At 43.0% G+C, this 14,163-nt stretch overlaps 1 protein-coding gene across 2 annotated transcripts in view; it reads right to left on the bottom strand.

Annotated features, from left to right (window-relative positions):
• The window catches only part of RIC8B (RIC8 guanine nucleotide exchange factor B), a 35,033-nt gene extending 23,559 nt beyond the window's left edge, over positions 1-11,474 (bottom strand). For both annotated transcript variants that reach the window (XM_071551023.1, XM_071551024.1), the window contains exons 1-2: positions 11,328-11,474; positions 8,055-8,102 (exon numbers count right to left, since the gene is read on the bottom strand). In XM_071551023.1, coding sequence (XP_071407124.1) covers positions 8,055-8,102; positions 11,328-11,417 — 138 coding nt within the window. In that variant the 5' untranslated portion in view covers positions 11,418-11,474. The remainder of the gene's footprint in view (positions 1-8,054; positions 8,103-11,327) is intronic.
• Positions 11,475-14,163: the final 2,689 nt, after the last annotated feature.

Raw genomic sequence — 14,163 nt, forward strand, 5'->3', positions numbered from 1 at the left:
CCACCTGCACAGGCATAGAGGTACTCAATGTGGCTGGAAAAAGATACTCAAGGACAAAGTTTTCAGAGTTCTTCAACATGAACTTAATGCTGATCATGCAGATCTATACAACTCCGTGACTTAAGCATGGAATGCTAGACCTGCAACAGATGTTTCTGAAGGTGGCATCTCTGAAGTGTTTTCAAAAAAAAAAATGACCAGTCCAGAACCACAGTCCAATTACCGAGTCACAGCTCAACTTCTTGCAAGAATTTTGTTTCAATTGCTAAGCAAGATTTCCATACAATTAACTTTGCTTTGCAAGCTGAAGCAACAGCCATGAAAGCCTGTTTGGTTTTGAGGAGTAACACAGAACTGAATGGACAGTTCAGAGAACTCCAGGAAAATGGTGGTTTATTCTGTTCTGTGTTTAAGCACATTTCTATTAGACTCAGCAGTTATTATCTTCCTTGTTATCACGTGCTACGAGATGGTCTGTAACAACCTACCCAAATTCAACAGCTGGTTCACCAACTGGACTGCCTTTCTTCAGATACCCTATAGGTAGTACCACATTAACAACACTAGAAGCCAAGTTACCAACCTTCCCAAACCCAAGATGCTTAATGAACACTTGAAAGACATACTGGGCCAGACAGACAGCATTATCAGTAAAAAATTAGAGCAGAAAACCAGATCTGACTTCTCTTTAACAGTGCTGAAAATTTCTTCTAGAAATTTAAATACCAAGGATCACTTAATAAATCATCTGATTTGATCAATAGCACTGAAACAAAGTGGAGTTTCCCCTCATTTTTGTGTGGATAAGGGGCTAATGTGTATGTCTCAAGCACTGACAGCCAGATAACTATGGAGACAACCAAGGACTGTTGATAATAACACACTGGGAGAAAGAACAGCTTGTGGCTGGAGAAGGAGGCAGGGCAGCACTTTTCTGGGACAAACATCCTTGTTCCGGCTCCTGGAGATTGGCACAACACAGGGCAGGAAGGAGGTCAAGAACTGGGCATGGACTGTTGACCAAAGGCTGACTCAGTGTGAGGGGAATCAAGATCACCAAAGACGCCTGAAGCTCTCAACCTATTTCCAGAAAGGTCTAGAAGATCTGAGCATAATAAATAATTTACATAGAAAGCAAAAAACTTAGATGCAAGGTGGGGAAAACTTATCTATAAAAGGGTACTCCCACAAAGTCTGGGTGTGCCTGTGCCCCAGGACCTTGGACAGTCCATCAGCTGGATTGATGCTGGAGCCAGGACTGGTGATCTTTCTTTCTCTCCCCCTCTTTTTTACCCTACCCCGTATTCAAAATCCAGCACCACTGTGTTTATGCCAGAAGATAAGGGACCAACTTCTACCAGTTTCCATGCCAAGTATATAATTTATTAATAAAACCTTTTAAGTTTTTGCAGACCATCTGACTTTTGTCCTTCCTTTTTGACCATGGACATCTACAAATCCTGGGTGTCCCTTTCCCCTTAGGAGTAGGACACCACATTTTTGTGAGCAGAATCACCTCTATGTACCTTGCACCTGGCACTCTGATTTTTAACTTCAATCAGATAAAACCTGAACACTCATTTGATTACAAAGAGACCAAACCTCTCAAACCTCAGAGTGATTCTTAATTTTTTTTTCCATAAGTTGGACCCACCTGCTGCTATGGAAGTGTCACTGCAAAATGTCAAAAGCACAGCAGGGAGGATCCCAAAGGGTACCAAACTCCCACTGACTTGCCAGTGGAAGCCTAACCCTCCTCGTATACATTTAAAGACTATCCTTGCATTTTAATTAAAGATCATAAAATCTCCTGGCTTCAAATCTTAGTGAAATGCAGCAAGACTCTTAACTCTGAACAGCTGTACTAAAGATAAATACTAAACAGAGATACTTTTTTGAGATTTAGCAACGTGCTTACAACCTAAAAAACCCAAACCATCATTGTGCTTGTAAAGTACTTAATTTCCTACGTGTCCCTGAAGCCTTGGCTGCTTATATTTCACAACATAAGCAAGGCTAATATTTATTTTCAGAAGCATAAAAATGCATACTAGATTAAAAGCCAGGCCATCACAAACTTAAGAACTGGCTACTAAGCTTCCTAGCCATTTTCTAAATATAATGGCAACATAAATGCAAAATATGTGTAAATATTTTACACACACACACAATTTGTTGAAGATGCAAGACATATAAGTGAAGAACACAGAGGAACTGGAGTTAGACCTCACTGAGTCATCAAGAGTGACTTTAGAGGAACCAACACTCAGTTACAATACCCATGACAGCAAACCAATTCTGGCTGGTCCCACGTGCCAATAGCAGCTCAGGAAAAGCTACAGCACCTGATCATAATTGAAGAACTACCATGGAAAGTTTTGAAGAAACAAAATTCATCCTACTAGGAAATTGCCCTGGAGGCAACTAAAACCAAATGTCATAAAGCACATTTTCACATTTTCTGTTTTCGCCTTGACATTGAAAGGGAAATGATGCCCAAAGAGAGGAGAAACAGGAAGGAGGGTGACCTCAAAAGCATTATTATGCTTTTCCATTTCCTTTAGGTGGTGCTCCTTGCATAAACTAAGGGGCAGATATTTCACTTATTTGGTTGGAAATGAAAGCACATGAAAATTCAGACAGCAGGGTACCTCCCCTTCCCCAACATACAGGAGGATTGTCGTGGTGTCAGGGGTTTTATTGCTACCCTCTAAGTCATGGTAAGATTTTTAACATTCCTTTGAGTTCTACACTTTCAAAATTCAGATGGGATTTTGACTTTTATCAGTCATGCAAGAACTGCTTTTCATATACTTTTCCACAGACTCAAGGGAGTTTCTAATATTTTTAAACTTTTTAAATTGTAAAATCCATTAATTTCTCTAGAATTCATTTCTCAGCTTTTGTGCTAGTAGTAAGATTAACACAGAGCAATACACACCATTCTTTTTGCTTGTGCTGTAGTGTATCACTTTCTTGCGTGTTAAAACAGGAAATCCAAAAGATCTCATTTATCATCTTGTTTTGACAAATAAAATATTAATCTATTTTGGTCCTTTATCCTGACAATATAAACTCTTGATGCTAAGAAGCAACATAGCCCAATAGAAAAAGACCTCTCCTAATATACAAGTATGAGACCTGTGCTTTCTTCCTCGCTCAGCCCCAGACCTCTTGTGTGGCTTTGGGCAAAAATGTATTATTTCCTTACTTCCGTTTTCTTCCGCCACCTTTGTTCACAAGCTAATGAGGGAGGAGGGGGAAGTAAAAGGGGAGTACAAGTCTCTAGGTTTAGGTTTCTATTAGGTTTCAGAGCTAAGCACCCAGAGCAGTGAGAAAGTAAGCCCAAGAGTATTTGGTATGTTAGTTCAAGCTTTCATTTTCTCTGGAAGTCAAGACAGAATTTACATAACATGTATCATCAGCTATGCTGAATAATGGGACAATTGGATAACTTCCCTGAAAAGGCCATGCTAAACCTTTGCCTAGTCTTTGTGGACCAGTGTGGGTGAGGAGGGAAGGTGTGTAGTTGTATTCCTTAAGGATTCAGTCTGTTTCACCTAAAAACTCCATTGCTCAGCTCCTGCTGACAGCAGCAGGTTGGCCTGTTTGGCAGGAGCCTGACACGGCAGAGGCCCAGCCGTGAGAGCACTCACAGACAGCACTGCAGGGGGCGTGAGGGGCACACACAGCAACCCCTGTTGTCAGAACCGCGGGACTAAACACCCACCTCAGAGTCACAGAAAGGTGAAATCCTGTGTAGCTGCACTCACAGTAGCCCTCCTTGTCCTCCCCCCCAGACAGGGAGAGGGAAAAGCCTTTTACCCCCTGCAACACAGCAGTGAAAGAATAGTGTTAAAAGGAGAGATGGATTTCACTGGCTTGTCACAAACCTTCAGAGATGTGAAAACTGAAAAATGCTGGATGGGAATGGACAAGACCAGAGGGAATTACCACTAATACTTAGTATTAATGAAGGATACTAAGTAACTTATTTTCTCTTACAGGCTGGTAATCCCTTAAGGGGTTTCAGTAAAATCAGAACAATGACAACTAACACTAAGATACCACACAGTGTGCCCACAGAAGCGTTTGAACTTAATGTTTTTACAAGACTTTAAAAGCTTGCAACAAAGTTACTGGGAGAAGAAAAGCTCTGTGCCTTGGTGTCTACAGGAACCTTCAGACCTCCCTGAAGCATCAGTGTCAACACCATTATCTAAGAATGAGCTTCTCCCGAGATTTGGAGTGTGACAGCATCTTGCTCCATCAACATACTTCACTGCTTCCATCCTTCCTAAGTTCAAATATGGTACTGTCCACGACCTTAAGGAATCTCCCCCCATTGTGAATTTAACTGGGAGAGAAAGGCCCACAATATATTTGGCAAAATTTACCACCAGCTATTTCAACACCTTGAAAACATGCAGCAACACAGGAAAAGATTGTTTTGGAGATTTTCTTCCCACTGAATTTTAGACCCATCGTATTCAAATAGAACCTGAACAATAATTCGAGAAAACTGGTCTCAGACTCTTGAGATCTGTACTACAGAACTGACCCAACACAGGAAGCTGGAGCTAATACAGCAGAAACCAGATAACACAAGTACTACAAGAGGAGAAGCAGACATAAGGTAGGGAGTTAAAGCGGAAATATGTGAACCATGAATACCCTACCAGATCAGGTAAGAATACAGCTTAGGAGTAATATTCTTATATTTGGCTGCTGCTTCTTTTTTTACCCCTTCCTTCCCAAACTCAGCATCTCCATCCAGTTTACTCTTGCTATCACAGACAGATTTACTCTGCTATATCACCTCAACTAATGGTGCTGTAGTAATTTCTAGTTGTGGAATGCTATGTCAGACTAGGCAATCAGAGCTGACAGACATTTCCAGGGCACAAACAGTGCTATAACTTTCTTGTCATTTTAAGCATAAATGTGATACTACTTCAGAAGCAGAATTTGGACCTGACAAGGTATAAATAATGGAAAGCAAAGCTATTAAATGATGACAAAGTGGTCCTAAAAACCTATTCCTTTTTGTATTAGGACATGTGAGGCTTGAGCTGAAACACCTGCTGTGCCAGACAGAGAGAGACACTATGCCTGACTCCTCTGTCCAAGGTGACTGGCTGGTCAAGTCAACACATAATTATTTTCAGGAGTTGATTCCAGCATAGACCTAAAGAACCAACTGTGTCTCAACTATGACATGTTGTTGTGAAGTGTCACAGTCCTGAAGACAACTTTTTCCAGTAAAACACAGTCAACAGCTTTCTTGACTGGCTGAGACAAGTACTTTAGATTTCTAAGAGCTGGCTAAGGTCCTCAGAACCAACCCTGCAGCCTTAGTTTCAGCTGCTATTCCAGAACACATTTGCTTCTGGTTGGCAATTCCTATACTGTTTACACATAGAAACTCAAAACAGGCTTTCAGAAATTCATTGGTTTTTATTAAATGTAACAAGAAAGCACCAACTCGATCTGCCTGGTATTTGAGCAGATCTTGCAGTACAACACAGATTGCCATCTAATTTATATCCACAGATAGCAGACACATACATCATTAAAAAAACAGGACAAATACAAGGACAGTTTACATTACAATCTCATGCTTTTATCATCCTGTGATGTATTAGAGTCCTATGGCTATGTCCAGATGGATGTGCTTGATAGCATTACCTCTCTTCCTGCCTTCTGAAGGACACAACCTTCTTCCTCCTGGAACTCAGTGTTACAGAGTCACTGCTGATTTAGTTGGGTTATAGCTGAAAGCATCATGCTTTGAGAGCTGTATTATGGTGCAACAACTTCTGTCCAATTTACCCAGCTCCTAGGCAAGCCATAGTTTTGCTTCCCTACCTTTCATATTTTACAGCATATTACTGTTGTGTATGGGCTGTCCTCTACCCCACAGTGTCCAGCCTAGAGAAGCTTAAAGCACAGTTACACCCACATTCCAACACAATCACACTACTGACACAACCCTGCTGCAATTTTAGGGTGATGGCTGGAGCTGTGTGATAAGGCAGAGAAAAAACTTGCTTTGCTGTAAGTGTTCTTTTACTTGCATTCTTGCATAGACATAAATGACTTACAACAAAGTCTGTCAGGCTTGCTGGAGTAAATAAGCAAATTTACTCATAGGCCATGAACAAAGCAAATATGCAGCAAGGGACTGGTAAGAAGTAAATACTACATTCCTCAGGTTATAATGCAAACTTTCAATGGCACCAGAAACCAAAGACAAAATCATGAAGTCCCTCTGTATTTGCCCCCATACCTGAACATCAATTCTATTATATGACCTCATTATGGATTGTGACCCTTTGACTAACTCTCTTTCACTGCAATCATTCTAAGTTAAGAGCAGTACAACTGCAAGTACTATCAACTCAAGTACATTTGTGTATTAACTAAACAAAAAATGGAACCTGTTTCTGAATTCTCAGTGAAGCTGCATCATGCTGTCTTCAAGCAATTCCCATCAATTTTGGTAACAACTTCAGCGGTTTGCTCTTGGCAAGAGCATGTACTATTTCCCCTTTCAATTTAAAGCATTTTTATTTTTTATCTTAACTGAATGGTGAAAGAAGAATGCTCAGTGTTTTACAGATGCAAAAGACATTGAGCTTATGTAGTTGAGTAGCTGTTAAAAAAATCAACAACACAAAAAAAACTAAGACCAACCATAGACAGAATAAAAAAATAATCCTAAACCTTACAAGTCATCCTCCCCAACCTCATTGTCTTTATTTGGCTTTTGCCAATTTGGCTTCTGCCTTATTCTCCTTTCCTATGTCCTCTGCTTGGCAAACAATTTTACAGTCCAGACACTTTCTCATTCACAATGTGAAAAGAGATGGAAGGGATGGTGAGGAAAGAGACCTAAGAAATAAAACTCAGTAAGAAAACCAAACCAAGATCCCAGCTGAGTTCTTCTACAGATCAAAAAGGACACACACACTCCATCACCACATTACTGAATGTCAGCTTCGCGGAAAAGCCAGAAACAAAAGCCAAGCTTAGAGATCTTCAAGTCACCTGTGGACTAAAGAATTGTCATTTACGATTACAGTACACACAGCTGATGGTTTTGCAAATGCAAAGGGCAGATTTATCATCCCCTATTTCTACCAGAAAAAGACTTAACACCTTAAAATATTTAAATTTTACACACAATCATGGAATTAATTGATGTGTGCCAAATTTCAAACAAGCACTCCTTGCAGGAACCTTGCAATTCTGATTTCAAGCTTTGAGTTTATTCCAGAAATAGCGGAAACACGCAGCCTTATTCACTAATGAACATTTTCTGAATAAATATGCAAATCAGCCCAAAAACTAATTACAGAACAGAAAGGAAAGGTCCTGTTACATATTACACCCCAAAAATAACAACAGGAAAAAAATTTAAACCAAACTTTAAATGTGAGGCTGCAGATGGATCTCAAGGGATCTGTTAAGCCTTGACACTCCTGCACAGCTCAATAGAGCACAAACATTTCTCATCTTTGAAACCTGACATGCACATACCACATACCACTGATTACTGATACCTTTGAATTAACAGCCTTCTCTAGGCCTGCCTCTCATACAGCTTCATAGTCTTCCTCTGTACTTATTACTTCATCTTCATCTTGAGTATTATTTAAGCATCTAACATAGACAAGAAATACATCTTTCATATTGCTACATGCTAAGAAGAGAGAAAATGGAAAAATCTATTGCAATATTTTATCTCAGTAGATACATAAGAGCATCTTTACCCTTATTCCTCCACCTCATCTCATATCTGTACACAAAAAATTATTTATGGGCTTTTCTGTTACTACTTTCATTCAAGACTGGGTGTTTTGCTAAGGGAATTTACTCTTTCAGAAAAAAAAAGGGAATGTGAGGTTGTCAGGTCTCTTGCACTGAAGAAACAAAAACTAAACCATAACCTTTTAATCACTGCCTTCCAATGGCAGCTGAAGTAAGAGACTGCTTTTACTTTCTGACACTTCTACATTGAGGCATGCAGCTCCACAGCCTATTTTACTTACCTTTCTTTTGTCTTCATCTGCTGGATCAAATCTGAAAACGGTCCGATTCTGGAAACAAAAACAAGAGTTTGCATTTGTTACATGAACATCAGCTGCTAAGTAGGTAATACCTGCAGAACTATTATAGAACTCCAGGAGTCTAGTTAAAACCAGTCTCAGATAGTAAGACCACCACCACACCAGCTCATGTCCTTTTCCCGTCCTACCCAACAGCAGGAGCTTCAGTGAGTGGCTCCAGCGAACAGTTTTACAACTACTGCTGGTGCAGAGCAAGACTTTATCTGCAGGCTGCACTTCTGATGGGAGTTACCACCTTACATGTGGCACCTGACACGGTGGAAAATGTTAACTAGAGTCTTGTGTTTTTCAAATACCTTATTACTCAGATTCTTTCCCAAGCAGATTTTGTTTACAAGCTTTTGACAGCCCTGACTGTCCCAAAGCAGAACAACCACAGTATCACCTTGCCCAGAAAACAGGTAGGATAAATCAAATAAGCCTTGCTACAAAAACTACCAGCTTCTGTATTCTGGCAATTTCCAAAACACATTACCAAGGTATTGGTTTCTCTGATACAATTAAACACAAGATAGACACGGTCTAACAAGGAGTACCTATTAAACACTTCATATAGTAACTGAGTCCAGTTCTATGTTAGTACCCAGAAGTACATTATTAGTGAAATGTTACTAATCAGACAAAGGTTATTCTGACAGTCAAAAAAAGCAGCAGTAACACCTGACAGTTACTTCAACACTTTAAAACTTTCAAGCTAAATGATTAAGCATGACGATAGGCTTTGAAGAAACATTAAAATCTATTTCTAACATGCAATTTGCTATCATCATGCAAGCAACTGGAAAACAAAAGTGCCCTTTCATAGCACATCTGTGGGCCTCTTATCTTTCACTACCCCGGCTTGCAATTACACAGAAAGACCTTGGACATCCACACCACCATCAAAAGTCACCAATATCAGTTAGAGCCAGAGGATGGGAGGAAAGTAATTCCCTTCCTCTCTCTTACAGGGCTCCCAATTGAACTACACATGCCAGTCAGAAGCAGGTGAACATTAAATAATGAACCCTTAACCAAGAGAAGGCAACCTCTGTGTTTGCACCTGTGTATTTTTGGAAATTTAGAGAAGAAATGTAGTGACAGCAAAAAGTCCAAGTGCTGGAGGAACAGAGATTTGGAATAATCATTGCAAATGGAACAGGACACAGAAGCAACAACAGACCTACTGATTTATCTCATTATTCTACAGCCACCTGCACCTTGGAACTACACTTGATCCATCCTTTCTTTACAATTAAAGCATATTTAATTTGTTACTTGGAAAAAAACATAAGGAAACCTAAAGCCCAGAAGAGACGTAAAGAGGGTAAGAGGGTGTAGAAGGTAAAGGTCTGGAAGGTGGAGTCCTCTGCCCAGTCTTGGCTGACCAACAGGCAATAATGTATGAAATAGTTACACCTTGTACCGAAAAAAGAGATGTAGGAAACATGATGGAAAACTTCTAACAAGAAACACAGTAAGAGCAATGTTATATTGAGACAGTATCAAACGCTTCCCACGCCACTTCAAAATTTAGCTACATATGTAACTCCAAGACTTCATTCAAAGACTTGAAATGCCAGAATAGAAAGTGCATCAGCTCTGAGTGTCTTTGACAATTTAACTCAAGTCTAAAAAATTCATCTGAGAAAGCTGCTGAGAAGGCATGAAATCCAGTACAGCAAAATTAAGTAACTATGTTAGTGCATGCTTTTTGACATTTAACACGGGGTCATTTTGAAGAATAAAGACAGAGATTAAAGTTTCCTCCAAACAGAACCCTTGTTCTACACCTCAGAGGTCAGCAAGTTAAAACAGACGTGTCTCACAAACTCTCGGTCTACCAGTCCCTCAGGGAAAGTTCCCTATGGCTGCATCCATCTCTGCATTCGAATTTCATGTACACAAAGGCAGCCTATGTCAAGACTGTTGCTCAAGCTTATTCTAGAAGCTCAAGTTTGAATGAAGAAATCAGTTACTGCCATTGTTAGACTTAAAACATATTACACTTAGGACAGCAAGCCACTTCAAGCCACCTCTTGAAGGCTGAAAAATAACCATACACTAATTCCCATTCACTTGGCTTCTCCCCTACCCACAAAGCTATGAATCTGAATGTTTGCTCCTGTAACAGATGCCTAAATTTCAGCTGATTGTTAGTTCAACACATCTGCATTCAAATTACATCCAAACTCTGAATCAGTACCAGCTTTAGAGACCTGTGCACGAGTCACACACGCATCAACACAAAGGACAGACACCTGAAGGGTTGAGACATAATCTCTCAAAAGGGAGAGACAAAATGTTCTAGGTGACAAAATGTTCCTATCAGAAAAGGGGGAAAAATATAAAATCCCCCTAACATCTATCTTCTGATTTTTATTTCCCTACGTTACTAAGAAATCCATTTGCTTCTTGAGTGAGCACACACATATTAGACTGCAAAGGCAGCAGACACTTGGTGCTCTTCCACACCTGTCAGCATTAAAAGCTCAGCCTGCTCTGAGCTGTCTCCCCTTTCTGCTTGACCAGAAACAGGGAAGAATGCAGTGAGGTCTGGCAGCCCATTTTACACAGACCCCCTCCCCCTGCACACGGACACAGCCCCTGCCCAGGCGGTGGCAGGAAGGTCTCTCCAGACCCGGCGAAAAAGGGCAGCACCTCGGGCAGGTACACAGTGGTACGGCAGGTATGCAAGAGACTCCAGTGTTATTCTGTCCAGCCTTTTCTCAGTGGTATATGTAGGTTAAAAGACTTGTGAGGCAAGCGTACACTATGGAACAGCTGTTTTGTCAGCCCGATCACCGATCACCCGCTGCACTACCCATCGAGCGTGTAGCTGCCAGACCGAAGCTGCCGAGAGAGGACCATGGGCTTGATGTCCCGGCAACACCACTGGCTTTGTGCTCCCATGAAAGTCCGTCCTCCCCGGGCACTGCCCCGGCTCACCACCCCCAGTGCCGGGGTTTCCTGCACGGCCTGCGGGCGGAGCGCAGGGGAAGGGCCGGGAGGCTGGGCCGGGCAGGGCCGCCGCGGGCTGAGGGTACGGCAGCAGAAGCGGTGAGCACTGGGAACACGCCGCAGCGCCGAGCCCGGGGAGCAGAGGGCGCAGCCCCGGCCGGGGGAGCGGGACGTGCCGGCGGCGCTGCCGAGGGCGGGCGGGGCGGCGACATGGCCGGGGAGCGGCGCAGAGGGGCGAGAAAGGGGACCCGTTACCTCCTCGTTGTACCGCGCCAGGACCCGCTCCACCGCCTCCGCGCCGCCGCCGCGCCCCTCCACGGCCTCCAGCACCGCGCCCGGCTCCATGCCCGCCCTGCCCTGTCCTGCCCCGCCGGCAGCTGCCGCGCCCCGACCGCCCGCGCCGCGCCCCTGACGCGACTGACGCTGCCCTCGGAACCCGCCCCGCCTGACCGGCAGCGCTCGAGCGCCATTGGCTGCGAGGGCCAGCCCCGCGCGCCCCCGAGCCCTCCTATTGGCTGACGTCCCGCCGGCAGGCGGTTTGCGAGAGGGGACTACGACTCCCAGCATGCCAAGCAGTGCGGCTCTTTTGCCGCGGGGCACGATGGGTGCTGTAGTCCGTGCCGGGCACACCAGGGAGCCCCGCAGGGGCGGGGTTAGGGGTTCGAGTCCTGCGGATGCTCCGTGGCACATCCCTCCTCCTTGGCTTGTCTGTTTGTCTGCTCCCTGCGACCTGCCTTGTGCATATCGTACCTGACACAAGGCGAAAGGCTGCCAAAACCAGGGCTGGCTGCCTTTCCTCCAACTTTTAAGTTAGTTGGGCCCCGGCGCGGGCGAAGGCTGGGCCTGTTCCTGGCGTGGGGATGCCACTGGCGGCAACACAAACTCCGTTAGCTCAAGTGCAACCCCCAGAGCAGGGGCGGTGCTGGAAAATTCTCCCTGCTTTGTTCAAGAAGCGGCAGGAGGGAGGGGTGAGAGGAGGGAGGGGAGAGAAGAGGGAGAGGTGAGAGGAGGGCAGAGCCGGCTGGAGGTGAACGAGACCTCCGCAAAGGTTTTTGCAAGACCACGGGTGTAAAGGACCCTGGGGAGATAAATAGTATTTCCATAGTCGGGATGCCCTGTAATGGAAACCCACTGCCCAGATGGCAGGGAACAATACACTGAAGTTAACAAAGAGCATTCAGAGGGAGCTGTGGTCGGTCTCCTTCGAGTATTTTTCCCTTCAATTCAGGAGGTACTCCGTGGTCACAAAGAGAAACCTTTTGTCTCACACGTGGCTGGCCCCGCGGTGGAAAACACGAGCGGAGCAGGGAGGGGAGGCTGCATCTGCAGCTGGACAGGGGCTCCTGTGAGCACCCAAAGGTGCTGAGACGTGTTGCTGTGTCCCGACCTGGATTTAAGATGCAGACCCAAACTGGGATCTGAGTTTTCTGGTTAGGGATTTCTTGGCACAGTGGATTGAACTGAGGTATAAAAGCAGAACAGCACAGTCATTGGACTGCAAGGAGTAACAAAATCCAGCCACTTCTTCTGAGTCAGACCCATCTACACTAGCGCAGATTTTGAGAGAAACTCAATGAAAACAATCCATTGTTTGTTGAATTTACAATTCTATAACACATCATAAGCCTGCTTAGATTTACTTCACAGCACAGCAAAACACTCATTTTAATTGTATGTAGCCTTTCTTTTTTAAAATTACAAAATCTAAAAAATGAGGAAACTGTTACTGCCCTTTAAAAACACATTGTTATTCATCATCAGTCCGTTTTAGTTTCCACTTTATGTAGCATATGAAGGATTAGGACTTCAGTGAAAGAGGGGGACAGAATAAATTGCATCCTCTACCAAAGAACTGCCAGACCTTTTCAGATGGGTGCATACCATTAGCCCTTCCCATGTTAGTCAGCTTTATCCAAACCTTCCAAAGAAATGTCTGCCCCTGAATTTCATGGGTTTCGGGGTCAGTCACAACAGAATTGTGGGGCTGGGGAGGTCAGAGGCCATTTTTGTCAAAGGGTAGTGACCTTAGCAGCAAGAGGTAGCCTGACAAAAACAGGATTCATGCTACTGAATGGAGTTCTCACTGCTCTTCCCCCGCTGAGTCTTCTTTTTACCTGGTAATGAAAAATCTTGAAGAATTGTAATGGATTTTTATACGCATGCATACATATAAATTTGTGTGTGTGCTTATACAACTATTTAAAAATATTATATATGTTATGTCCACTATGTTGTAATATAGAATATTACTTTATATTGTATATATTACCTATATCTATAATTTATCTATATTTTAGCGTACATTTTTAATAAAATGTGGATTTTTTGGTAAGAAAAAAAGACAGACTGTGAGCAAGAAAAAAAGAAGAAAAAGAAAAAGAAGAAATAAACAAAAAAGATATAACAAAAGAGAAAAAGAAAATAGAAAAGAAAATGAAATTGAGATGGAGTATTTTGTCATGTGGTACAAAAGCTTCTTCAGAAACATTTGTGTTGTCACATATTTACTTTATATACACATGAATACATATCAAAGCAAGAAACAGCAGTTTTTGTTTTCCATGGTCAAGGGAAAGGCTTAATTAACACTCTGCAGACTCTGACTTGGGAAGTTGGGCAATTTTTACTGGGATAATTTAAGAGATTCTTGCTCCTAACCAGCCATTCTACCCAGAAGTAATCATCCTCTCGGGATCTGCTGTGCTTCCCCGACTGGTGCACAGTCCTGTGACCTGAAAGCTCTGATGGTTTGTATTACTATGGTGGGCTCTGACCTGTGGTGGTCAAGGAGGGGACCTGCCTTCCCGTGCAGCACTTCTGAAGCAGGTGGTGATGGTGACCTCTGTAGAGCAGCATTTGGCAATCAGTACATTGCTCCCCATGAGTGTCCAGTTTAAACTTCAAAGCCCTCATTGGCAAGCAGTTCAAAGGTAATTGGAAGCACACATTCCGATTTCTGAGGCATCCACACAAGTTTCTAAATTAATAAAAAACCCCAGAAAGACTGCAGAGGTTCTTTTGCAAAAGACTTTCCAAGCCTAACCTGACTGATGATGTTCCTGGGTTGTTTTTAAGAGCAGTTTTGCAGTAC

This window comes from Pithys albifrons, chromosome 3, assembly GCF_047495875.1.
Source record: "Pithys albifrons albifrons isolate INPA30051 chromosome 3, PitAlb_v1, whole genome shotgun sequence".
Classification (NCBI taxonomy): domain Eukaryota; kingdom Metazoa; phylum Chordata; class Aves; order Passeriformes; family Thamnophilidae; genus Pithys; species Pithys albifrons.